Source organism: Anopheles marshallii, chromosome 3 (genome assembly GCF_943734725.1).
Source record: "Anopheles marshallii chromosome 3, idAnoMarsDA_429_01, whole genome shotgun sequence".
In the NCBI taxonomy this organism is placed as follows: domain Eukaryota; kingdom Metazoa; phylum Arthropoda; class Insecta; order Diptera; family Culicidae; genus Anopheles; species Anopheles marshallii.
The window spans coordinates 75,731,971-75,759,604 of NC_071327.1; the positions used below are offsets into that span (position 1 = coordinate 75,731,971).

Genomic DNA, 27,634 nt, shown 5'->3' on the forward strand with positions numbered 1-27,634 from the left:
GTAAAGATAGTAAGATGTCTTTATTTAAATCACATTGAAGAATAATCAAAATGCGAACAAATGAAAAATATTTCCAAGGGTCTAAGAGTTATTCGCTAGCGTTGTGCGAATCCAATCGTGATAATATGACACTCTGGCGTAACCATCCGGAAAACCTTTGGCACATGGTACGGCAAAGTTCGTCACACCAACAAGCTTTCCTTCATACACGAGCGGTCCTCCAGAATCGCCCTGAAACGAATGGAAACGAAAGGTTACGTCAACGAGAAGATCTAGTTCTAACAACAACAAAACCAGTCCATACTTACAAAACAAACACCTTCTCCCTTCTTTGTCAATGTGCAGACATGTCCGACGTCAACGACATTTGGACTGTTGGCGTCGTGAAGGCGTTTACATTCTTCATAAGGCACATACTTCAAATCGATCGTTTGAAGCTTATTAGTCGTTGGTCCGACAGTGGATAACAAACCCCAACCGGTCAACGTCAGCGTGGCATTTTCCGGTAATTCTTGCTCTGAGTAAGCAATTGGTTGTACGAAATCATTGAACTGTAATACCGAACTTAACTTCACTAGTGCGATATCGTTGTGAAATTTGGGTTTGTTGTAGCGGCTGTGGACGAAAAACTTCTCCACTGTGTAACGTTGGCCACCGGCATTGAGAAGGTTTGTGCCAACGAGCACTTTCATTAGCTTCGGCGTTGTTAGTTGGACACAGTGAGCTGCCGTGAGTACCCACTGGCGATCAATGATGGAGCCACCGCACGAATGTCCAAACAGGCTTTGCAGAGAAACCTGGAACGGAGCCGAACCGGGAGCAGCATCGGTACCACCTACAACTCGATTGTTCACCTTGTCGACATCCAGCATAGGATGAGCTGTTTTACAATGTTTTACGGATGATTAGATACTTCGAATCTCAAAAACACCAAGCAATTAAATCCTGTTCTTACCGGAGACGACACAGAACACTGCACACAGTGTGAACACTATGGAGGATCTCATGACGGAAGCTTCAACAGAACAGGTATGTAACTAATGTCTAGATGGCAAATTTCAATTCATATTTATACCTCGTCTTTGCCTTAATCTGAAGTATTACGGAATTATAAGATAGCAGAGTCTTTAACTGATTTTTCCAGACATGGATTTACTCTGCAGGAATTAGCCATTGGAAACAGCTTAGGAAACAGGTGTTATAGTTAAAGAGTGCTACAGTCTTTTCATAATGAGGCTTGAACTAGGGATTGAACGTCATTTTACTCGAGATTTTAATCGCTCTTCACAAGGACTTTGCGCGTTAACTGAGGATTCTAATAGTCTAGACTCTTTAACTAGATGAGTAATGTTGCATTGGTTGCTGAGTAAGGAATTGAATAATCTCTGGAACTCGTGTAAACTAAACTTCGTTCGCAACATTCTGAGTAATTGCTAAGATTTTGATTAGGAAAAAAAGTGTGCAGCATAGAAATCTGTACGGCACTGTCATTCGGTGAATATATGATTAATTAGGAGAAGAGACAGATACTATTGAAGACAAATATGAGAGTGGATACTATGGCGTGACTTATAGCCCAATGTCTCCGGTTTATCGACATACTTCCTAGACCATAACCTTGCTTGAATCTTGCGGAGAGGTCGATCCAAGTAAACGTCCTTTAATTTTGCGTATTACAAAGTTTGGTAGTTTGTGAAGGGGCTAAGATATCTTTATTCATATCAAGGTATAATCATTTAAAGAAGTATCTATGAATTATTGGCCATCGTTGTACGAATCCAATCGTGATAATAAGACACTCTGGCATAAGCATCCGGATAGCCCTGAGCACACGGTACACCGAAGTTCACCACACCAACAAGCTTTCCATCATACACGAGCGGTCCACCAGAATCACCCTGTAATGGGTTGGTAAATCGCTGCATGAACGAGATGTCTAAGTACAAAGAGTCTCAAATACTTACGTTACATGCGCCCTCGCCTTTCTTGGTCAATGTGCAGACATGTCCAATGTCGACATTTGGACTGTTATTGTGCAGACGCTTACATTCTTCATAAGGCACATACTTCAAATCGATCGTTTGAAGCTTATTAGTCGTTGGTCCAACTGCAGATAGTAATCCCCAACCGGTTAACGTCAGCGTGGCATTTACCGGCAGTTCCCGCTCCGAGTAAGCAATGGGTTGTACAAGATCGTTTAACTGTAGTGTTGATTTCAACTTCACCAATGCAATGTCGTTGTGAAATGCGGGATTATTGTAGCGACTGTGGACGAAAAACTTCTCCACTGTGTAACGTTGGCCACCGGCATTGAGAAGGTTTGTACAACGAGCACTTTCATTAGCTTCGGCGTTGTTAGTTGGACACAGTGAGCTGCCGTGAGTACCCACTGGCGATCAATGATGGAACCACCGCACGAATGTCCAAACAGGCTTTGCAGAGAAACCTGGAACGGAGCCGAACCGGGAGCAGCATCGGTACCACCTACAACTCGATTGTTCTCCTTGTCGACGTCCAGCATAGGATGAGCTGTTTTACAATGTTTTACGGCTGGTTAGATGCTTCGAACCTCAAGAACACCAAGCAATTAAATCCTCTTCTTACCGGAGACGACACAGAACACTGTACACAGTGTGAACACTATGGAGGACCTCATGACGGAAGCTTCAACAGAACAGGTATGTAACTAATGTCTAGATGGCAAATTTCAATTCATATTTATACCATGTCTTCATTAATCTGAAGTATTACGGAACCATAACAAACGCACCAAGTATTCATCTTTCTGGGTTACGATTGATATCGGTGATAGTAGATTCTTAATCAGTTTCTTTTTCTAACAAGGATGCACTCGGAAGAGATCAAGAATCGGAAAACAGCTGTTATCATTCCAGTTGAAGAGGCTTTCGCCTAAAGACGCACTCATTGGCCGACATTTAAGCGGGCTCCAGAACAGTAGCACTCTTCATGAGGACGTGACCGATGCCTTTCGAATTATCTCATCTCTCGAACTTGTGAAGTGCTTGAAATCCCTGTGAAGTATTTATAAACTGTTTAGACAAGAAAAACATATCTTTGTGATCGGTACCATCGCTCGATTCTACGGGTCTCTTTCACCCATTTGGCGATGTAGTGTATCATAATTCTTTACTTCTACGTACTTACTACCCCATCACAAGCATTCTTATCGACCGTCGCTTAAGTCACTCATTCAATTCGTACGGTTATCCATTTAAATGGTTCCGATCAGTGTTGAACCCTTTGCAGTTTACCGTAACTGTGATAAGGAGTTATACAGTGCGTATGGAATACGTCAATTACAATAACGACAATCGCGCGGAAGGGCAGACATGATTCTCATTCATTCGCGTGGCCACCACGGGCGCGTGATAAATCATCTTATCGCCAATCAATTGTGATGAATTGAGTTATTTATTTGGATGCCGATAAGCTTGTTTTCGTATGTGATTGAATGGCTACGAAAGGAACGAATGAATTAATCGCTTAAAGACGATGAATACTCGTTAGTTAGAGTAGTCGCACAAACGTTTTTTATGTATTTCTAAGAAGTATTATTCCATACGATATGATTCTATTGGCTATCCTATCTAATGTCACTAGCAGAAACTACGTCAAAACCGTAATCCTTCCATCCAAACCCTGAAACACGGGCGAACGATCCCGTACGTAAGCCTCGAACGCATCAATGTCGACTGGTCCAGTCACCTTACGCTGACCGTATCGCTCGAACACCGTAAATCCATCACCACCGCCGGCCAGGAACGAGTTCGTTATAACACGATACTTCCGGAACGGTTCCACCGGCTCGTACTTGGGCACGTCACAATCGTGACACAGTACATCCAGCGCCAGCACACGCTCCCCGATCGGGTTGGTAACGTTGTACAGCACGCGCATACCGGACACTTGCAGCATATTTGCCCCATTGAAGCGATCCTCATCCCAGGACTTCTCCACACTGTACTCCATCAGCTCGATCAGATGATCACCGCGCATGTCGAAGCACACGAGCGCATTTTCAAACGGCAACACTTCGATCAAGTTTTTAAAGGCAAGATCTGCGTGAAGAGAGGATCCAAACCCCAAAACGAGAGCACATATGAATAGCGGATTCCTGTTTAGACGATCACTGTCCAACTTACCTCCGCGAAACAGGCCAACTCGAATGCCACCCACCGCCAGTACGGCCACTGCAGCGTAGGTCCATTGGCCCGGTTCGGCACGCGGCACGAAAGCGGCCACCATGGAGTCGGCTATTAGACTGCCGAGGTTACACTCCCCGTAGCCACAGGTGGCTTTCTGCAGATCTACTGCTGTAGCGCCAATCTTACGATTGCCTACCTCATCTACGGATTCTTTCCACGGGAGCAGTGCCTGGGCTACGGTCGGATCCGGCACAACATCATTGCTGAGATAGATAGGATTTCCTTCCCAGCGTTGAATAATGCCTTGGTCGTCAAAGTGCAGGATGATGTCGCCCACGAGCTTCGTATAAGCGGATGCTTGCACGATCAACACCCGATGTCCGTTTGGTTGGTCTACGATTGTGGGATACTCGGACACGGGAGTCATCGGAATGGTAGGATGATCGCCGGTGTACAGGAAGCTGTGCGAATGTCCCCCAACGATTATGTCCACTAGCGGTCCTGCATTGGCCGCTATTATACGATCTACATCAATGCCGCAGTGTGAGAGGACGATGATGATGTCGCACCCCAGAGTGGTGAGATGTTCCGCTTCGGCACGGATCGTTTCTACCTCATCCTCGAAGATTAAATCACCCGTATTGGCGATGGTGTCGGTCGTGCTGAGTATCACACCGATCACACCGATCCGGCGACCGGAGCGCTCCAGCACGAGACTCTTGTTGAAGCGGTTAAAATCCGGTTCCTTGCTGTTGTCCACATTCACCAGCAGAACCGGTGATTCGATCGACTCCAGAAACGGTACCACTCCTTCCACCCCATTATCAAACTCATGGTTCCCTATGGTCTAAATGGGAAGATAAGAGCACTTGTATAAGTTGGCGCCTCAAGTTACACGCTCCCCAAACCCACCATCGCATCTGCCGGAAGCATGTTGAGAAACGCGCAAGTTGCATTCCACCGGTGAATGTTGTACCAGAGCGTACCCTGGAAGTTATCACCCGCATTCAGATAGATCGGATTGGGCCGCTCGGCGAGGAGCTGCTTCACCACTGTCACCGTTCGTGCGTACCCACCGACACACTTCTCCCCATCGTTTCCATCACACGTGACACTGGCCTCATTAACCTCTTCGAACCGCGCATGGAAATCGTTAATGTGCACGATGGACAGTGGAAACAGCTCTTGACCCGTGCCTACCGACACTGTTAGTGCAGCAAAAAAGCAAATGACCACGAACCGTGGGAACGAACACCGAACACAACTCCGCTTGCGGCCGTGCGCCATACTGTGGGAGAGCGCGATGCTGTTGTGTGTGCGCACTGTGCAAAATCTGCCGCGAAACTGGGAACTTCCCAAGCGAATGCGGTAAAGATTCCGACATCGAATTCGATTTCGTTCGGATGCCCTTCATCGGGCGGAGGTAGTAGGGGGGTTTAACTGAGCGTAAGCCGTTTCTTTGCAAACTCGTTCAATAACGGGGAGCGATAATGTATTGGGCACCCCGGGGGCCTTCGATATTCCCCGCTTCCAAGTTTGTTTTTGCTGATTCGCTCTTAAGATTTCCGGTTTTACCGACCGTATGTTACGACGGTTTTCAGAGTGGGAAGAGTTGATAGGTGTAAAATTAGTTTTGCGACATTAAAATTATTTTCTCCAGGTGATAGCCACTACTGGTATCGAGAGGCTTTCTTCAGAGATCTCACACATGGAAGGAGAGGAGCTACAGCCATTGATGATGTCTTTGTGGACATCATTATCATCATCATAATCAGCGCGTTTGGCACGAGATAACGACGATTGTCTTCAATTGGTTAGGTGAAGGGTGTTAGCAGATAAGATACAGAGCTACTTAAGAGACAAAATGTCATGTTTAGAGAGAATAGGTGTCTTCAAGATAATGGAGGATTATAAACTTCAATCAAGAAACAGACCGTTTACGTGTAACACTCGCATAGTCATCTTTCGATCACGAATGTAATTACAACTCAAGCACGTGGTTTCGAACGTAGCTCAACTTTGAAAGAACTCTTCTTTTATTCTATTGCTTTCGAACCTTCGTGAACGGAGGTGTTTTAGGTGAAGATTTGAATACGTCCCTCCAGCACGGGTGCAACAGGTGATCGTGGTTTTACGTAATCTTCGAATGCCTGCACATCCTCCATAGCAGCCACGATCCTGTTCTTTCCGTATCTTGGGAAAATCTCGAACCCATCACCTCCCTCAGCCAGATACGATACGGTTACCACGCGATACATCTTGAACAGCTCAACCGAAGCGTAACTCGGAACGGCACAGTCCTGACATAAGGCGTCTACCGAGAGCACTCGATGGCCGATCGGGTTGGTGACGTTGTAGACGACACGCAAACCAGAAACGTGCATCAGATTCTTCGCATTGAACCGATCCTCATCCCAAGACAGCTCGGCACCATGTTCCAGCAGCCCGACCAACTGATCACCGCGCAGATCGTAGCACACCAGTTGGTTCTCGAACGGAAGCACTTCGATCAGATGCTTGAAGGAAATGTCTGTGGAAGTTAACGCAGTATGTAATGAAATCAGTTCACTCTGGGCATTGGGTCGTGTTGGTACACCTACCTCCTGGAACGAGACTTTGTCGGATACGTCCAACGGCAATCGCCGCGATCGACGCATACGTCCATTGTCCCGGTTCCGCCATTGGTACAAACGCTTCCACCATCGAGTCGGCAATCAAATTGCCCAGAATACACTCGCCAAAGTTGCACGGTGGTTTGAGCAGATCGACCGCGGTCGAACCGATCGTGCGCTCACCGACCGCATCAATCGCTACCTTCCACGGCACGATGGCATCCATTATGTCTGCATCGGGAACAATTTCATTCGAAAGAAAGATCGGATTGCCTTCCCACTGCTGTATGATACCCTGCTCATCGAAGTGCAGCACGATGTCACCCACCAACTTTGTGTAGGCCGATGCCTGTACGACCAACACGCGGTGTCCATCGGGTTGCGTGATGACGGTGGGATACTCGGAAGCAGGCGTCATCGGAATGTTATCGTTCTGTCCCGTGTACAGGAAGCTGTGCGAATGTCCACCAACAATAATGTCCACGTTCGGGCCGGCATTCGCCGCAATGATGTGGTCCACGTCGAGTCCACAGTGCGATAGGACGATCACAATGTCTACACCTTCGGCCGCAAGTCGATCCGCCTCCTTCCGTACAGTGTCCGCTTCATCTTCAAACACAAGCGCTCCGGTGTCCGCCATGTTGTACGTGGTGCGGAGAATGACACCGATCAGTCCAATTTTTCGTCCCGCACGCTCTAGTACCATCGATGGACGGAACTTGCTGAAGGATGGTTCCTTCGAGTTGTCCACGTTAACCAACAGAACGGGTGACTTGAGAGCTTCCAAGAACGGGACGACACCAGCAATTCCATCATCAAACTCATGATTTCCAACGGTCTGAAAGGTAGTGAAGTGTTGTACATTGATGGCCAACGAACCTGCGTCTAACAACGCAACTTACCACAGCATCCGCTGGGAGCAAATTGAGGAAGAAGGCGGTTGCATTCCACCGATGTATGTTGTACCATAGCGTACCCTGGAAGTTATCACCGATGTTCAGGTAGACGGGATTCGTGCGGTCCTGCAGCAACCGTTTCACAACCGTAACCGTTCGTGCATACCCGCCCAAACACTGATCGGCAGCTGCGTCCCGTTTCGGATCACAGGTCACGCTGGCCGTATCGATTTCCTCCCAGTGTGCGTGTATATCGTTGATGTGAATGATCGAAAGTGGAAACAGGTCACCAGTGGTAGTGTTGGCTGAAGTCAGCAGTGGCACCAATGCCAACCCCAAGAGACTTAGCAGCTTGCAGTGCAGCTTCACACCCATTGCTGTACGGTTCGATTGGCTGCGAAGAACTGACTGAAATGGTAACGATATGCCCCTACTGCGGGTACCTGTTTCAGGGATGGTCATAATGCGGGACAGGTATATTGAGATAGTGGCTAGGTGAATGACGTCCAGGTAGATATCTGCCAGGAATAATTTGCAATTGGATTTTTCTTCATCGACACATCTGTCTGATAACGTTTCGTTTATGATAATGCTGATGAAGTGTTTGCTAGTTACCTCTTACATTTAGAGTTCTCTTGAGGTTCTCCTGGTTTGGTATTACTGCGTATGTTATCAGTCCAAAATATGGATATGGGTATGAAATCCTGGAAATTTCATTCTCCTCTGCCTTTTTAATAAGAAAATTAATTAGAACTCATCCAATAGTCGAATAACATAATAGTTTATTAATTGTCAGTCACACTGCGGTACAGATCTGTATGGAGTGAGTTCCTCAGACTGCTGCTAACTATTTACATCGCTCCCAGCATCGTATCACCCTTCCTACAGCTCATCGGATTTTTTGTTTCGCTGGCGACGCTTCCTGCGTGTCTTGCTCAGCACCTCGCACGCCTGCTGTATCTCCATGAAGCGTTCCTCCGCCGCACGGCGCTTACTTTCATCCTTCACCTTATCCGGGTGCGATTCCTTCGACAGGTTGCGGCACAGCGTGTTGATTTCGTTCTGCGAAGCGGTCGCACTGATGCCCAGCACCCTGTACGCGTTCTGCTCACCGTCCGCATCCATCGAGTCGATGATTTGCTTCCAAACCTCCGCCCAGCCGTGATGCTTTGCGAACTGTACCGTATCGTAGAGCGTTTGCTTCAGGTCCGTCCACCAGGGTGACTTGAGGAAGTTGTACAGCGCCTCGTGTACCGGAACCTCATCGCCCTCGCTGTCCGTGATGGTACCGTTGAAGTAGACGAAGCAACCCCACAGGGCCAGATAGATAACGGCGGCTGCACTTAATGTGGCTAGTCGGCTGCAAAACGAATCGATGAAAGTTGTTGAGCAAAAGATTTGTTTGAAATGGCTGTTTTAACACTTCTCACCTGGCAAGACGCTTCCTCTTGGGTACTTCCAGGTTCCATTCCTTGGAGAAGTGATCGAACGCTAGCGCACTGCAGAAAGCCATCGTCGTAAACCAGTACGCTTCATCCATCACAAAGTACCGGGACAGATACGAAGCGTACGATACTAGCAGACAGTGCCAGAAGACTCCCTTCTCTCGCCCCATATTGCCCACCGTCCACACACCTGTTGGTGGATAAACAACCAGCTTAAAACACGTCCTTGCAGAGGGATAATTCTAAACCCACCTAAAGCTACACCGAACGGGATGAGCCAGTGCAGAAAGCCCCAATCGATGCCGAAAAACACGGCCTGCGGTATCGCAATCATGATCATCTGACCCCACCAGTACCCGATCATGATCGCCAGCAGAAAGCGTCCGGTGGAAAACGGTGGCTTCCGGTTCGTGCGCAGCTTCGCGTTGAACTCCTGCACAAACCGTGGATCGTCGTTTGCATCCCGCACCATGGACGGTATCTGCAGTATCTCCGCCAACCATCCGATGCCGAAGTAGCCCAACGTACTCCACCAGATGAATGCCCGTCGGTCTTGGCGCAGGTAGAAATGGTGCACACCGAACACACCGCCAAACAGCCACAGTACGTACGCAGTCAGGACGGATTTACGTTCCTGCTGATCGCCATCTTGCAGTGGTGGTTGCCATTTCAGTGTTTTCTTCGAAGAGGAGGACGTTTGTTTTTCTTCCTTGCTGTTACGCCGTTGCTTGGGCTTGTCTTTCGTGTGCTTGGTGCTGCCCGTTTCGGCAGCTGCCACCGGGCTGGGGGACAATTTTTCACCCATGTTGGGAGTTTGGTGAGGCTGAAAAGAAAAAAATCGGATGAGATTAAATATTCTTATGATGGGAAACAATTCTTAGAAATCACTTCAACTTGCAATATTACCAAATCTTCGGGTTGATACATCCCACACTGATGGTTTTATTAGAAAAAAGATCTTAACTGTTAATCATGAGATTTACTGAATTTGCAAACCTGCCGGATATTGGAACTTCTCATTAAATTGCTGCTGCTATATCAGGAGAAATTGGAGGAATTGCTGGACATAGTTTAGGGGGAAAAAACACACTCCACTATGCAGTATCCAAATGTTCAGTCTCAAGACAACCCACTTTCGTCAAGCGAAACGTGCCTCGGGCTTGTATCAACTGCATCCGATCGTGTTGTAGTGAATAGCAGCAACACTCCCCGGGTACACGTCAGTGTTCCAATGGTCAGCACAGCCGTTTGCGAATAATGCACGTGCGTAAACATCGTCGCAGCTGGGGTTGGTTGCGGTACAGTTTGATAGCATAATTTTCTCTTTTCGCTACGAAACACGCGTCACGCGTCCAGCAATCGATAAAAGGGCCACTCCGTTTCAATTATGTCCAGCCACTTGGTGCAAGTTGAAAAACAACTTCCAAAAGTGTAGACTAGTAAGCACATCGGCGTTCTTCACCTAGATTCTGAGCAGTTATTTTACTCCGGTATTTGAAAATGAGCACAACTCCAGCACTGTATCAATTCACAACTTTCACTGGAGAACGGACTCTATAACCGTTTTTTTTTACGCGCGAAGTATGTCACCCCGATTGTTAGCACCGAAGAACAGCAACGACACGTTGTGGAGGTGAGGTTTGCTTTGACCATTAGTTACAGCGTTACGATATTAAAACAATACATTACACCACCTGCAGTACGGTTTGGAAAATAAGTTCCACGGTATATTGTCCACACTCTATACACACATCAAATCCATTACTTCCAAGGGCGAACCGTAACGAAAAATAGTTTCTTTACTGTGGTTTTTCTTCCCGTTTTGTTTGGTTCACATCCGGCAGGGTAATATTTTTACTACACCCGAACGATCGAGATGATGATGATGATGCTGATGACGACAGACGGAGCTGGATTCTCGTTCCAACCACCAACAATAACACTCACTTGCACGGTCTTGTTTCGTCTTATGCTTCGCCCGTCCGTCCGCCTTCAGGTATGTGCTTTGTGGGCAATGTGGCGGAAGAAAGTCCCGTTACGCGCCGCGCCACACGCTCACGCATTCGTTGGTAGAAGCAAAGCACCACTCACTCACCAACAGCAACATTGCCGAGTTTTATGAAAGTGTAGAAGATGGTTTCACGGCACATCTATGCTTACCTTTACGTTTCTTTTTCCTGCAGAGGGTTTAACTTAACCGTGTTTAATGAAAAGCGTTCTAAACCACACGAACGAGTTACAAATCGTTCTACAACTGCATTTAACGATCGAATGCGGTGCGCTTGCAGCGTCGGACAGATGATCTTCAGCCACTGAGATGAAAGTGCGTCCGTTCGCGATCGCCAGCGAGAGAGAGTCTTGACCTACGATGATGCGGTGTAGCGTTGTGCGGCTGACTGCGAGAGCATAAAGGTGAGTGTAAACGAGTGTAGCTTCCGCCGCTAAAATAACACAAAATGCATAGTATTTTCGGTATGTTTGTTAACTTTCATGGTAATAAATAGCTTATTATATGCGTTGTGATATAAATAACATTATAAAATTAATTTGAAAATAGAAGCTTATTCTTATGAAAGTATTTTTATAAATAATATTGATTACACAATAAAAAAAAAACAAATACTTAAAGAATTGGTACTACAGAATTGTATTAGCAACTGCTCATTCTACACAAAAAATATTTGTCCGGTTCACAAAATTCAATAAAAAAAATTACTATGACCTCGTTTGTGGTAGGCTTAAGCGCCTGTTTTGGTGCAGGTAAAACAGCAAAAAAACCCTGTATTACTGGCAACACTGCAGCATTCAATTTGAGTTTTCGCTATTCGCCGCTAGATGGCAGTAGTGTACTCATGCAACGTGTTCATGAAATGGAATCCGTAGACGTGAATGGAAATGAATAACGTTTTTAAATATATTTAAACACTCATTTTATATATTCTACATAACTGCTTGTTTCGGATTTATTGTGTGCATGGTCATAACAATGAAAAACAATAACTCTTCTTTTCGATCAAAGCTTCAAACATATTCAAGAACGAATTGTTTATTTTTAAACCTGCTTTATTTGCAATGCCTTCTCATATTCGATTTGTATGGTTAAGAAAGGGAGATAATAATTTTTTTTTTACGTCGATAAGTGAGTTTTATATGACTACAAAATAGAGTTCTCAATAAATACACGACGACCAAAGTTGCCGTCGAATTTCACGCTTTTCCGCAGTACTTTTACCTATAATTTGGAATACTTGTGTCGTTTCTCGTTTCTCGTTCCGGTTTTTTACTATTTGCCCTCCAACTTCGAACCGTTTGTTTTGAGCCGCTAATTTTTGTCGCACCCTGGTACACTTCGGAGCTATCGGAGATGCACGTGTACGTGGATGAGACGATGAAATTGTGATGAACAAACAGCACTTTAGATATCATCGGAATTGTTACAGCGTTTGTTTCATTTCTTTTTGTAGTATTGATTATCTCGCTCGCTTACTATTCCTGGTTACTTTGCTTCAATGTACTCAAACGGTCGATGCCGTAAGATAACTAAAGGTGAGCAAACAGGTGTGCCTAATCTATCTTTTGATTCGTGGAAAATGGAATTTCACTCATCACCACCATCGCTCGGAAATGGAATCATCGAAATTAGTATGATTTGTAGCATTACGTATCGGCGTTTGCAATCTTGCTCCATCCATCCGAACTGTCAGCGCGATGATATGTTGAACAGCATTATGTATACCGTTCGAAAACATGTTCTGTCCTTTGTCACCTTTTGCCCCGATAATGATGATTGCGAACGCATTAGCATTACAAAAGGTTCGTTCACCGTAAACGAACGGCTTCATAGAATGCGAGACTATCGATGGTTTGGATTAAATCGGTAACATACCGGAGTGATAAATGATTCCTATCATGTAGCGCATAAATAAACTATCTAACGAAATGAATTAACGTATGGAATTAAATAAAGGGAAAATAAGCAAGTAAAGCTAACTGGATGCCTCCCATTTTGCTGCATCCCTTTGGATTACGGCTACAACTCGATTGCACACTGTCGGCCATATACGGGCGAAACTAAATAGCACCAATTGGATAAGATACAACTACCGGGCGAAAAATGCCCGGCACGGAAATTGGTGGTCGATAGCGATTCGGTTTCATAGCTGCCTCCTCCGGCCCCGGTCGGATATCATTAGCGAAATCTGCACTCCGAACAACCGCAATCGATTCGAGCGCAGTAAATTCAAATTAACGCACGCCGGTCTAATTGGTGCATGCAGGTTTATTAATGGTGCCGATCGATCGACCGTAACACCGGAATGTAATGGGAGCGAATGGTTAAGCTCCTGGCCATCCCAGGTCCAGCAGCTTCTTCGCGGAAATCGGGCGGAATGATTATAATTGGTTGCAAAATCACTTTATCGAAATTCAGAGTGCTTTGGATGAAATGGCCACTAGCCACTAGCAAATTCTAGAAATGTTTCGAATTAGAATCGCTATCTACTTTAATGGCGTTCGGTTACATTTTGAGCAAATAAATAATAAAATAGAAACACATTAAATTATCATTAACGAGAATATCGTACTGAGGCATCTCCAGCTTCTGGTGCTGAGCATGGGCCGAAAAAGAAGGAAATTGACAGCAAAACCGTCCCATTTCATGAAGTTAGCACCCGGTGGAAGCCACCAAACTTCAACCAGACGGGTTGCGTTGACAAAACGTTGATGGGTTTGTGGTTAACCGCGAAAGCTGCACCGGACTTTCTGCACCAAGCGATGACGAAAGTCATCCTCAAACGACGGCGAATCCTTCCAAAACCATCCCGCAGGGTGTCCCGATTCGATTGTGGCTAAAGGGTTTGAATGTGTGGTCCAGCTTTCAATCGAGTTTTCAGTACCATTTCTGGCACGGTCCCCTGGGGATTTTACTGGGGGCGAAGTAACGCTGGCGTGCCGTTTAGTACTATTTAACCGACCAATTCCCTCTCAGCGGGGTGTTTAAAGTGATGCAATTAAATCAAACAAAATAACTAAAAGAATGCCGGAAATTGTCATCGGTCAAACAAAAATGATTAACTTAAATACCGTTCGCTTCCGTCTGCCATCCCGATTCCAATCCCGCACACTATCCCACTGGCCCAACGGACGGTATCTCAATGTCGCTGATACTCTTGACCCGTCGGTGTTGCGCATACTTTGGCAGTGTTGCATGGCCACTATCCATCGGCGGTGCACTGACCCGATTGTTGGCGATGGTACTGGCCCGTTCGAGCGACGGTCCCGGCGCGGGCATCGATTCGATCGATCGCAACCCAACGGATGATGGGACGCCGGGTATGGGGGGCGGTGCGGATGTTGGCGGTGGCAGATGGTGGAAGAATGCCGGATGGCTCTGCAGGGAACCGACCGTGGCGTAGATACCTCCCTCGCTGCTGCTGAACGACGGTGTCGGTGAGGTCGAGCTGTAGACACTGTTCTTGTCGGAACCGGCACCACTGCCGCCACCGTTGCTGCCCCGCGGCTTGTAGTTGGAGCTCATCCGGAACGCTTTAGTGAGCGAACCCTGCAATGTTGTAAGCGAACGATGAAATGGTTTTTATTTAATGTAGCTGTTCATTGACTAATGGGGATTTTTCTCCACAAAAAGAAATATCTAAACATTGCACTAATGTATTTGAAACTCCTAAAGTTATGCAAACCGCTATTCAAAGTAGGTTTACTATGCATGCAGTTATTTTTAAAGTTATCAAATCTTCAACAAACTAATTCCTATAAAACCTTCATTTAAATAACAACTTTATTGTAAATAGAAAATACTAATCTATCAGTTACAGGAATGATTTTCTAGAAAACAGGTCGTTGCATAACTGACACTGTAAAACTGAATAAACCGCTTTTTGCGACTGCTGACTGCTGCACCATGCAATCAAAATGTGCATACAAATTGATCCAATTACTTCATTCTGCGGCAAAACTTGTCTAACTTTTCACTTGGACCACAGTTCATTACAACAATTAAATTTACAAGTTCGCCTCCGTTCGACTAATGATGACGGTAGGGCGGAAGCTTGATTTCTGTTCCGTCCATTCTTCCGGTTCGTCCCAAACCCCGGTCCAATTGAAACGTTTATACAACCTTGCCTTACTTCTTCACCGGAATGCGAAAACGGGGCAAAAGGCCCCGATAAAAGTTCACCCGCAAGATGCTTTGTTCCGGGGGAAAAAGAAAATGCAAATTGTTTGTCAGCAGGTCCAAAGATCCCCCAAACACCCGAATGCCGGCACTGTTGTTGCTGTTGGGAAGAGACAACGCCCCACCCTAGAACGTTTCCGTTGTTGCATTTTACTGTACCTGTGATCCTTTCCAGGCGGCAAACTGTTGTGTTGCAGTGTTTGGGTTCGAGTTCAACACGACGAACGAAACAGTCACCGGTGTCGGTCCGAAGTTGGCCAGAGATAGGAAGAATAGGGTCGCATGCATGCACAGAAGACATTTCCGGGTTGTTAACGTACGGAGACGGGGGTTGCGCAACGAGAGGGAGGGTGTATTACGGTGGAATAAGAGATAGAAATTATTGAGTTTGAACGAGGTATCTTTGATACAGGTGCTCGAGCTAAAGCTGGGCGACTATTTTCTGGATACTACATAAGTGCTTAACGGGAAAAATACATGCGAAGAATTATAACGACGAAAATAAAAACACCATCTATTGTAGAACCAAAATGCCCTTAGTTTGCTGTCGGAAGGTGAAAATGTTTTTAACCGAACGATTTACATAATTTGCATTACAAATCTTTTGTTGAGTGGCCTCACTTTCCTTTCTTTTCATTGAATTGTTATACACTCACCACTTGTTTGTTCTTGGAATATGCTGCTAGTGGGAAGATTCTGATTACGCCCGAAAAGTATGCAATAAGTTTACACATATTGTGTTGGGTCTAGTAGCCTTTTTTTAATGAACTGATCGAAGCGCTCGCTCTCTGCACGTTGAGCGGTGAGCGTGAGACAGATCGCTCATCGCGATCAAGTAGTAAGTGAGCTCGTTTGAGTTGTAAAATATAGTAGTTGTATCGTTCAAAGGTCGCCAAGATATGAGCAAACTTTCTTCAAACACGTTGAACGGAAGGAACATTGAAATGGATTTTTTTCCGTACGAAATATTACAACATGAGCCATTTTCTTTGACTTTTGTTTAATTATCCAACAAATCGCAAAGAGTGAAGTGTTTTAAAAAATTACATCATACTTCATTTTTACAAACCTTTCCTTAGACTTTTATCCACCATCTCCTCTATTATTGCATCAGCTGTACATGAGAAAATCGTCCCAAAACGAGTGGCCACACACCGAACCTTGCTATTTTCACTGCTAAGACGCAACATAATGGGAAAATCACGTTCCTCAAGTGTTTACCGTTTGTATTTACGTTTTTTTCCCTCATCCCCCCCGGATGGGAAAGTGTCCTCGCTGCTCTTCATTTTGTTTTATGTGCCTTCTTTTACACTCAACCATTCTTGTTAGCCCAGCTGAAAAATGGTTCATCCAATCAGTGGAACCATCGGAAGAAGGTTTACATTTGCGAGGGGAAACGGTTTCGTGTATAACGACGATAAAGCGCAACACACGTATACCACGCCGAGAGGAGACATTTTAATGCCACGTGCTGCAACACGAAGCTCATTTGCACACGTTTTCCACCCTGTGCCGAGGGGAGAAGAATTTTAACCGCTGGTGGTATTTTCGTCTCTTTTTTGCTGTGACAAGGGCACGGTAACTGTGCAGCGGCAGTGAGTGTTTTAATCATATGCTGCCCGGACCGGACAGGACACTGGATAGATAAGGATGATGAACATAAAATAAAAGCGACCCGGTACCGATGCGCTAGATGCATTAAATTTAATTTAGTAACACCTTTAAGTGTGTTACGGTTTGTTTCCACGCGAAGACCGAGAGGAACCGGATCGAGATTGCATACAAACTGTGCATAGTTTCCGTTGCACGAAAACCCCGCCATATTAAACCACAAATGCGTGTCTTCGTAATGTACATAAGATAAACACTGCCTTTAATGCTGTTGTTGTGCAGTATCCTGAACATCCTGACCACAACGGAATCTTCGCCAGTCGGAACCGCAGCAGCTTACGAGAACGAGCTACTCAATCTAATGGCTTTATGGTGATCATGAAGAAACACTTCGCTTCATCGTAATGGGATGCAAATTATCTGTTCGCACAGTGATAAAGAACAAACGGCACGGTGCTATTGTTGGCGTGTTGGGCAACAGCACACGAGCGGTCCTCAGCAACGGACGGCGGTAAACAAAATGTCAAGGAAGGACACCCCGACACCGCTCGGGCTCGCTCTCATTATGCAAAATGGATTCGATTCCAGTTGATTGATAGGCCGCTTTTGATCTAATGAAGCTTCATGTTCGCATTCGAGCGTACACGAGGCACGAGAATAAGAGTCAAGTATCGATGATATTCCCTTCAAGGATAATACTAATGGTGTGGAAAATGCTTTATTTTGTGTGTTTTTAGAAGCAGCAAAATCTATGGAAGAGTATTCCAGGTAGTTAAGGATTTAAGAGTTTACTTGTCCTTTGTTTATTGTAAGCGTTTACTTACTTCAAAAGCATGCTTAAACCTGCTAGACGTCCAGCAAGCTTAATGAACTCGTTTCAATGTTTCTCTCCATGCAAGGTGAAGTGCTTAACTGTCTGCTTTTGCTCTGATACAACCCAGATGTCCCAGCTAATCTGGTCCACCCGCTGGCCAAGGTTTCACTTGCACTTCTTCAACCACAGCCCAGAACAAGTCAATTCTGATGGGCAATTCGTGGTATGCCCTTAACCAATGCCATCTCGCAAGGATGCTCATGTCTAATGGATTCCCTCTGCTCGTAACGGGCAGAAGCAATTCTATCGTTTGTATTATGTGTCATGGTCCAGTTTTCCTGCCCAGGGCACTACAAAACCAAGCGCATCAATTGCATATTCAAGCAGTCACGGAAGGTTCAAAAAGGTGCAGCTCGGTGGTGTTTCTCCTGGATGGTGGAGTCGGACTGAATTTCAGGTTCACTATACAGCACAAACTGTGCGGAAACTTCCTGGGAATGGATCTCGGTTGCAGTTACGTTAGATTGAACCACACGAGCAGGTTTATATAACAGAGGTTTACGAGCACATTATTAGGTGATTGTGGTGACTTGAAAGAAACAAAACATTGAGCAAGGATGATCAAGAGTAGCTGACCAGTTTGAGGGAGAATGCTTATAATGATGCTTATTTAAATCCATCATTGATTAAATTCGTTTATATCAAATATCCAAGAATACGGCCGAGTACACCCGGGGTAAGGTGACCTTTCACTGTTTGGAGAAGGAAATGTCTTCAAACGATTGTGAATTGTATCTTAGATTAAGCTACCCCATTAGTTGTAAGCAATACGGTCCGACTGTCCTTATTGAAATATCCAAGTATGAAGAATCTTAGTTAAATATTGAATGTCATAACATAGCATGGACTTTATTTAATAAAACTTTGTTGAAAATAATTCATTTTGATTCCTGTCATCTCTATTTGGCTTGAGATAGTCTCTGGCTGGAATTAATTCCTTACGTGGTTTTCAACAAAGATTTGAACTCAGTCCTGACATGAAATGTTGAGTCTCACGGTACCGACTACACTATTTCACAGACCCTCTAGCAAGGCGTTTAGAATTCAAATATAAACTTCAGTAGCCGCTTTAAACCCGGGAACTTGTAAAGTAGCTAATAATAAACGGAGGTAGTTAAACCGTTTATTAGCAATAACAATGATTTCTTCCGCACGGGGCATTACGCTTTATCGGGGGCAATGCCCATTACGGAAAGCCAGAAAAAGCCCCATATAATGATGATCCATCTTATTTTTTTTGTGTACCCGTTAGCACCCATCGCTTTATGATCGTTCTAGCACCACATTAACGCCGGAATGCAATCAGCAAAAATGGAATCGATAATGGATGGTGAGTAGCGTTTGCGGTAGAGGTTCGGTTGCAATGATGTTGTAAAAATCGTACATATTTTATTGCTGCCAATTATAATGATGCTTTTTTGCTACACTATAATGGCGCTCTTTTCTTTGTCTGTTAAGCCAATTATGCTTTAAAGCCAATGGAAAGGTAAAAGCTCAGTAAGAAACAGCGTTGTTCTGGCAAAATTTATTTTGACACAGCAATAATATTATTCAATCTGGGTATTCTCGTCGCAAAAGACATGAGTCTTTAATTATCATTACGATGTCGTATACAACCAAAAAACACACCACCATTAATGTTCATCGAAATCACTCTAATAAATGTTTGCCCGATACCCCTAAAGAGGCAGTCATTTGCTGCGTACACATATGCACAAACACCAAGCAAACTTGGCCGGTTGATCCCGGAGGCCAATTAAACGATTCCAATGTCACTTGCAGTTAGAAGCGAGTAGGTGCATCGACAAAAACCCATTCAATGCATAAATCATCGGGACACTGCTGCGCCACACCGACGAGTTCTGGGGTTCCATGTCTCCTCGCCGTCTCCTCGATATAATTTTATTACGTTGCACTCTGGTGGCACCCGTTCGAGGTGTGTGGTTGCTGCATACCAGTCAAGTCGTAAATTATGATGCACTACTACTCGCCCATGATGGACCCGTAACCGGACGTGGGTGGTTGGTGGCGATCGATATAAGCTTTTGAATTTTGGCTGCACTTTCTGATGGATCGGTGGAATATATTAACAACGAGGCTACAAAGCGCACCACACTAGGAACACCGTGTGGACGAGCACAATTGGATGCTTAATTGGAAAAGTTTCCCGTCCCGTGGTGATGCGTCGGTGGATGATGCAGACCTTCCACTCCAAACAGATGAATTTTTAAAGTAGTTTTCCAGTAGAGAAATTATCATCATTCCAATAAGCTTCAGCGGGGAAAACTGTTCAAAAATTTGTATGTATCGTTTCGTTTTCCCGGGCCAAATCGCAAACACATGAACGTGTCGCCAAACGGGATGACAATACATTTCTGAGATGAAAACCTGTTAGCAGCCCGTGTCAGACTTCGGAACCGGAATTAAGACGTTACGGGACAATGATTTGACACTGTTCCTATAGTGATGCCCCCAACAAAACGCACCCGAAGCTAAGGATATTCCATGCACCATTTTCATCGCCAAGAATTCAGTCGCAAACTGTCAACCATCGCTCAACCGCCAAGATGGCATCCATTGGCAGGTGAGTGTGATGGGTGAGTCTATCTTGTTCGATCAATCGATCGATTGTTGAAAAACGTCGGGCGGGAGTCGTTAGGGTTAGGAGGGTTGGGTTAGCTTTTACTGAAAATTGCTTCCATTTTTGTGTGAGATTCCTGTTTTTTTTTTGTTGTTGCTTGTCGAGGATACAATCGCACATACTGTGCCGTAATCGAGCAAATGGGTTTACTCTCCAGTTGGTCCCACGTACCGTGGAGAAAGGGAAAAGGAAGTTTCGCTCGAGCTTTTAGGCATCCGGGCACTGGAACAAAGGTAACAATCAGCCAAAGATTTACAACTGTAGACGTCACCCCGAACCAGTCCCTGCCGGCTTTCATCCAACGTGCCACTGTTTGAAAGAAAGCGGAGTTTTTACGTCACCCCGAAAGTCTCTTGTGTTTGAGCTCATTGAAAGCTTTGCTTTATCAACTTTCATGCGCCATCCATCCAGCATCCTGGTTGCTCCGCTCCATCGTCTGTCATCGTCCCTTTCGCCAGAGACTACAGGCCGTTTAAAGGAGCTTTGAGGAGCACGCCAACGTGTCTTTTGATGTGCTGTTCTGCCACGATAGATCGATAGCAGTCGCAGTGGTGCGATTTTACAATAACGAATGCTGGCGTGTAGGTGGCCTTACCGAGACTTTCGTTGGTAAAAGTTGGAGAATTTTTTTCTCCAGAAAGACACAATTTGTACCGAAAGGCTTCAACAAAAACCCATCGATTCCCGATTAACTCGTCAGTGAGGAGACAGTCATTCTGGAGGATTTTTTCTGCCAAGTCCCATATGCCCGCATCAAGTGTAACGGCCGCCCGAAGCAATCATTTGGCCAAACGAAGGCAAACACAGCACAGTGGCACATTTTTCCTGCCATCTTATCGTACGTGTGTCTGCATATGACACCAGAACTCACAATAGCATCGGCATTTCGGTTGACGTGAAAGCACAGATGCACACAGCACAAATGGAACAGCACTGCACTTCACCGCTATTGGTGTGCATTCTGAGTGCAATCGTGCCATCGTGTGCTTCCTTAACGGCACCGTTGGGAAAAGTACGGAACGGTAGCAATGATTCCCGTTCGAACAGTCACTGCCTTCCTGCGCGTGTGGTGTGCGAGTTGAAACAGGAAGAAAAAAACTTGTTTCTCTGCGTCACAAGTGTAGAAAAAATGTGCAATGCAATGGAAAGAATTACGAAGATTACGTGAAATGGTGTTCCGTATGGGAGTTTTTTTTTTATTGTGTGGGTCGATACACACTACATCCGTTGTAGTACGCCCCGTTTTCGGACGGTGGCTTACCAACTGGGGAGAAAAGCTTTCAAAAGCTTATGCTTATGAATGTTAAACGAGTATGTGTGTGTGTGTGCAGTTGAGTCGCTTAGTGCTTAATAAATAATATTCTCTTTATTGTCACAGTTTGTCCGGTTTTATCTGAAGTATTCATTGAGCTTTATTCTAATTCCATCGAGAATGGCATTTTAATAAAATGAACAACAAAATTTTGTTTAAAAAAATTAGATTTTTTTTTGCTAAATTATAAGCATAACTCATTCTAGGTGGTTAAAAATAGCCGAAATAATACAAGAACCTGCAGTACAGGTTGTTTGTCCAAAGGACTGAATTTTAATTAAAATTATTCTTTCGAGTCAACATACACCAACAGGTCAGTATGAAAGGTTAGTTTGGGTAAAAAGTTTTTCCATACCCTCCAACGCTTTTTGGGACGGGTTTTAAAAGTTTTCCAAAAAGGTATAAAACACTCACGAAAGAAATTGTTTTCATCACACTGCAGGCCAGCTGCACCAGTGTATCATTTTTCAGTGCTCCATTTCATCTAACAAAAAAAGGTCCTTCCAAAGTGTGTCCTCGATCGGTGCACTTTCGAGCTGTTTAGTTGGGCCTGATGGCTGGTGCCCCTCCGTTTTTTTTGTTAGCTGTTCAGAGTTTTCACTCAGAATCACTTGCTTTTCACGGTTTAATGTGCATTTACATACATCCGTGCTCGATCACCGGGGGGAAACTGTTTGCTGTTTTTTCCGTTCAGGCCATAGGAAAATTATGTGCGGATGAATGATGATTTACCGTGAAGAGATGCAGGTGCGAGCGGAGGCATTTCCCATCCGGGGAAAGTGGGACTGAAGGCTGCAAGCGGATACCCGGGGTGATCTCCATCCACCCTTCCCTTGCCCGAGGTGAATATTTTAAGAAAAGGTGTAGCTCATCTAAAATTTACATAGCATGTCAAAACAAACAGCAAGTCACATAAATACAAATGCTGCAGAAATGTTATCTTTTGCCCGTTCCCGTTCGCACGTACCGGAAGTGCCGGGGCAGAGCGTTTCGGTACGATATGGATGCGATGGAAGGGTAGGATGTAGTTGTTGATCCGGTTCGCGCCCCATGACTGTGTACCGCTCGGTGCGGATAGAGATGGATGGACGGTTTTGGATGGCTTCCTCGCTCGACGTTTCCGACAGAATGGAAAAGAAGCGAAGAAAAAACTAACACACACACACACACATACACCCATACGTGGCTAAAGGCAAACATTTCCAAACCGTATGCCTTCGTCAGGCACCGGGGTCGCATATGGCGCACAGGATATACACCCATGTGTGCTAGCAGTGTGCTGCCGTGCCAATGACGGTAGATCAACGTCGAAAGCCACACCCGGGCATGGAGTGGCGTGTGCACGGTACTTGACGGTGGAGAGGGCTACCCGTAGGGAGGAAGCAAAGGACACGCTGGAAAGGACAACGATGCTTTTTCCGGGGCTCAGTACCTGGCGTTCGTCCCGTGGCGCCATTTAAAGACACTAAGTAATAGTGGAGTGGTGTGTGCTGTACGGCGGTGTAGTTTGACATGGAAGGGATAATGTGTCGTTATAGGATGGAAGGGAACAAAAAAGCGCATGAGAAAACCTACACACACACACATGCAGACTGTTTACATAGAGACAAAAAAAAAAAACAAACTGGAAAAGTATCACAACATTCAGTTCGTAAAGTGAGGCAAAGTTTTCGATTTTTGCCAAAACTCATCTTGAAAGAGAATTATGAATTTTTGCAAAAAGGTTCGGGACGGGATGAGATCTTTTTGCAGCATTGTATGAGCGTGCTATTTGCATATCCCAATGTACGCTTGTCAAAACAAGAACATTTGAACGACTCTGGTGCGGGAATACGGTGGGGATTTGGGACAGCAAATGTACTACATTTGCGATAGTATGAAGCATCCAAACGTTTGGTTTATCATTTTTAGCACATCATTGCAATTACTGTTCAGATTTATGTGTGAGTTAGTTATGATTTTAACTGCCTTAACAAGTAAATTGATAATTCTATCAAACGAACAGAAGACGTAACATGTCTTCGTAACAAAAAACCAATTGAAGATAAACAGTCAGAAGTGAAAAATGATATGCTTTCATGTAAATACCAAGAGGTAGTAAATCAAATTGGTCTAATTCAGGAATTAACACGTAGAAACAACAGAAAAAGAGCTTAAAAATGCAAAACAATTATGTATTTTTCAACATACAACAGAGTTCTATATAATAAAAACATATTTTACTGTACAAAATAGAGGAAAAATTGGGTTTAAAATAAGAAACTGAAACATATTTAGCCAATAAAAACAGAGAATGGTATTGTCACACTGTAAAAACACACCAACACTTCAAGAACGGTGTAAACACTCCGTGGGATACATTCGATTCGTGGACCATCATTCAACATGATTTAGTTGAACCGAGTTTGGGCTGCAGCTTCAAACACAGTGGAAGAATGATTTACGAACCCATCAGCTGTTGCACATGCACGTGGAACATTTTTGGATGGGTTCGTTATTGATCCGTTCCGGGCATATGGCGTGTCTTCAGCTAGCTTAGTGACGGTTAAGGGCTTTTCCGAACGGAACACTATTGGAACATCTACCGCAGTCCCAATGCCGGACCTGCATCGTCGTCCCGATCCTTCACGGAAATGTTCACTCCCCGGAACACTTGTCGAGCTTCGGGTCGGTTGGCTTTTCATCATCTTCCTCCTGTCCTAGCCGGGCGTAACCGTGGTTTAAGTGCAAGCGCACGTAGCAACTCTGGAAGCAAGTCATCAGCGGGTCAACAACGGTGGACATTATCGTGCTAGGGTGCTAGGGGAGATGATCTTCTGAGGTTTAGTTGGAATTATTTCGTCCCCGTTTCGGACGGACCGGAGCACAGATTAACAAAAGCTTTCGGAGTTGACGAGCAGGAAGTGGACGAAATTTTCTCATTTTAGGATGGATTAACATGATGAATTAGACGGCGGGCCAATGGAAGCATGGGGATAAAAGGGGTTACGTCCGACGTAGCAAGACGGCCTGAGCGTGTTGTGCTTTCTTTTGGTGGATTTTATCGTCGCATGCGATTAGCTCAGCAAAGGGGTTAATGAGCGGTACGTTGTCCGTTCGGGTGTGTAAGGCATCCCCGTTCGGTACAAACGTCTTCCTGGGGAGGGATCGCTTGATTGCTGTAAGTTGAGCTTTTCGCACAACCCTAACCCGCATAACAAGCAACGTGGAAAAGTTTTCATCCATCTCCACAACACGACACATGACACGTGACTTTGATTCGCCCGCAATGGGGAGTGTGAACGCTCGGCTCAGCTTGGTGTTATAAAATTGGCTGACACATGGTTTGACATTCTTTTAGCCTGCCCGGGACGTGAGCTGTGCGATGTGTTGAAAGTGTTGGAATTCAATTTCTCCTACATCAATCGAATGTGTTCGTGTGTGTGTTCGCATCCAGGAAGCATTCCTCGCACGAGTGCAACGTTATGCTTGAGCGTGCATGAAGAGTTTTCCCCGTTCCCGGTTTGGGTGGAGAAAAAAGTCTTTGAACGTGTACAAGAACAGAGGTAAAATCAGCACACAAACATACCCACACATACTCCGTGGTGTAATGCTTCGCCGTTCGAAAGGCGGGCACGGAGCTTTCATGAATACCGATTTATGATGCAAAGTTAAGCGGCTTTTCCCGCTGGGTCGGGGGACGATGGAAGCCGATGGAATATGTGAAACGATTATCGAGACCGGATGGCGTAAAGCGTATTTGATAATCTCTGTGATGGGATTATTTGACACAGTTTTGCAATAAATTTAGTAAGGATTCGTTTGGTGGTAAAAGAAGGAACATTTGCGTCTGTAAGGAAACACCGCTAGGTGCATAAAAATGTCACATGAGTGACATTGAAGGCAGTATATTATTTTTATCTTGTTTGTGTTTTTAAATTGAAACGATTTGATACACTCGAGACGCAATCTGACAGAAATGAAAAAGGATAGAGCTGGGTTTACATAATGTCAATCATTTGCATACTGTACAGGCGTAATTAATGTTTAATGATCGAGGATATATTTACAAAAACCTGTTGAATAATTGCTGTGAATGCAATTTAAAATATTGCCTTCAAAAATAAATAATCAAAATGAATTAAATTAATATCATCCGTTAAAGTAGCAACTGCAACAGCTATCGGCATCTAATAAAATAAGTGCGCCTGCATGGTATGCAATCATTTGTTAACAACGATCCTTGCACTAGTAAAAACTAGTCACACCTATGCGAGTGGAACAATGGGATGCGGTGAGTTCGCTCAATTACACTCGGTTCGATCACGAATGGTTCAATGTATATATGTGGAATACGCAACATGTTTGCATCGAGGAAAGTGCAAACGAACCATTCAAGCATGATTAATTTTTCGATAGCTGTGTAGCTTTGAAGCTAGCATAACGATCGCTGTTGTGTTTGTAGCTTTAATGTAGCTTTCATTATTTCCTAATTGGACACTTGTTTAGGAGCGTTATTACAACTTGTTCGGTTGGGATTATAAAAAAAACGATCAATTTACATACGTATGCTGGCGTAATATGGAAAATTATACAGCGCTTATGTTACAGGGAGCATTTTGGTTCATAATATTTAAATAACTGTTCTACGAATTGAAAATAACGCCATACAACGTTGGCTAATTTGAAACACATGCACAACGTTAATTGAAAATGAGTGGGTAGGAATTAGGCTTAGGTAGAAAAATGGGATTAAAATAAAGCTCGTATACTCACGCGCAAGCTACCGGTATTACGGCGATCGCAGCCCGTTGCGGACATCATACCAATCCCGCTCGTGATGGGTATTACCGTACCACCGCCCGTGCGTATTCCTTGGCCCATGGTCGTTCTGGGATGATGTTTGTATGTGTTTTATATTGTCCCGTTCATTGTGGACAGCATTGGCATCCATTCCATTTGCCGGAGCCATTTACCGGAGCCGTTTACCGTGCGATCCGCGAGGTTGTGCATAGTTAGTGTGTAGCGTGTTTTGTGGTGTCGGTGTTGGTTGATGCCGGATTGGTTGTCGACAGTGGCGGAGATGGTTGTTGATCGGTTGCAGATGCACCAGGTGTCGGTATCGGGTGAGTGGTTGGTTTGTGTTGTTCCGTTGTTATCGTGTTGTTTTCGTGTATTTGAGCATCGTGTGTGTTCCAATGTAGGTGAAACGAGGTTCAATTAAGGGTAAGTTTTCGTTTGTGACCGTGATTCGTTTACGTGTGGTCCGTTGCATTTCCCATTTTTTTTTTGTGTGTGCACACATTGCGCAGAAATGTTCGAGGCGATTGGTTCGACATTACCAGAATCATACGAGTGACACGATAAAACACGACAAAAGAGATGGCGAACCGCATGGGAAGAGTGTACGTGTGTGTGAGAAAGAGAGAGAGAGCAAAACGCGAGCACGGGAAAAGAGAGAAAGAGAAAAAGAGAGAAAGAAGAAAAAAGAGAAAGTGGTAAAAGAAAAGAAAGAAGCAGTTATGGAAAGAAACCATTACACATCAATCAAAACATATCGCAAAACTGTTCAAAAAACGGGATAAAATGAATGAGAGGGCAGCAAATATCATTGGACATAATGGGGTTATATTCCCATTCAGGATAATTTTTTTTTTCGTTAAGTGAAAGGAAGTAAAGAAACTGGCCAAACTATGTTCGCATAGAAAGGGATAACATTCCAAAATACAAAATTGATAGAACATTTAGGAGGTATTAAAGCATTAAATGAAAAAAACTAAATCTAGTTCTAATGAGTGGTAACGGAGCAAAGACACTCTGGTGAGGGTTGTAATTGACATTAGTTGGGTTAGAGAACTTTCGTCATACAAATCTTTCGTTAATTTATATCAGCTAGAATGTGGTTTAG

The 27,634-nt window shown here is 44.6% G+C and overlaps 5 protein-coding genes and 1 pseudogene across 6 annotated transcripts in view; all 6 read right to left on the reverse strand.

The window, feature by feature from the left end:
- Positions 1 to 81: 81 nt before the first annotated feature.
- Positions 82 to 1,067, reverse strand: LOC128712269 (chymotrypsin-2-like). Its single transcript, XM_053807164.1, is given in 3 exon segments — positions 82 to 231; positions 309 to 880; positions 956 to 1,067. Coding segments are annotated over 3 exon segments (834 nt in total).
- A 681-nt stretch (positions 1,068 to 1,748) lies between these two features.
- LOC128714573 (chymotrypsin-2-like) lies at positions 1,749 to 2,716 on the reverse strand (annotated as a pseudogene).
- A 911-nt stretch (positions 2,717 to 3,627) lies between these two features.
- LOC128713167 (apyrase-like) lies at positions 3,628 to 5,453 on the reverse strand. The gene is made up of 3 exons (XM_053808028.1): positions 5,079 to 5,453; positions 4,164 to 5,013; positions 3,628 to 4,079 (listed from the first exon to the last, which is right to left on the reverse strand). The coding sequence occupies exons 1-3, from the start codon at positions 5,451 to 5,453 to the stop codon at positions 3,628 to 3,630; spliced, it is 1,677 nt and encodes a 558-aa protein (XP_053664003.1).
- A 788-nt stretch (positions 5,454 to 6,241) lies between these two features.
- LOC128713772 (apyrase-like) lies at positions 6,242 to 8,049 on the reverse strand. The gene is made up of 3 exons (XM_053808639.1): positions 7,681 to 8,049; positions 6,767 to 7,616; positions 6,242 to 6,696 (listed from the first exon to the last, which is right to left on the reverse strand). Exons 1-3 carry the CDS (start codon positions 8,047 to 8,049, stop codon positions 6,242 to 6,244), a joined length of 1,674 nt encoding a protein of 557 aa, XP_053664614.1.
- A 507-nt stretch (positions 8,050 to 8,556) lies between these two features.
- LOC128714003 (dnaJ homolog subfamily C member 22) lies at positions 8,557 to 10,046 on the reverse strand. Of its 2 annotated transcripts, none has more exons than XM_053808877.1 (4): positions 10,026 to 10,046; positions 9,372 to 9,942; positions 9,105 to 9,309; positions 8,557 to 9,034 (listed from the first exon to the last, which is right to left on the reverse strand). In XM_053808877.1, exons 1-4 carry the CDS (start codon positions 10,044 to 10,046, stop codon positions 8,557 to 8,559), a joined length of 1,275 nt encoding a protein of 424 aa, XP_053664852.1. The 2 variants fall into 2 exon arrangements, with proteins under 2 accessions (XP_053664852.1, XP_053664853.1); XM_053808878.1 differs by having other exon boundaries at positions 9,372 to 9,936; positions 10,023 to 10,046.
- Positions 10,047 to 14,241: 4,195 nt separating this feature from the next.
- LOC128716287 (kazrin) overlaps positions 14,242 to 27,634 on the reverse strand; it is a 32,053-nt gene continuing 18,660 nt past the window's right edge. Inside the window, exons 11-13 of the mRNA XM_053811208.1 lie at positions 26,503 to 26,617; positions 15,469 to 15,492; positions 14,242 to 14,679 (exon numbers count right to left, since the gene is read on the reverse strand). Coding sequence (XP_053667183.1) covers positions 14,242 to 14,679; positions 15,469 to 15,492; positions 26,503 to 26,617 — 577 coding nt within the window. The remainder of the gene's footprint in view (positions 14,680 to 15,468; positions 15,493 to 26,502; positions 26,618 to 27,634) is intronic.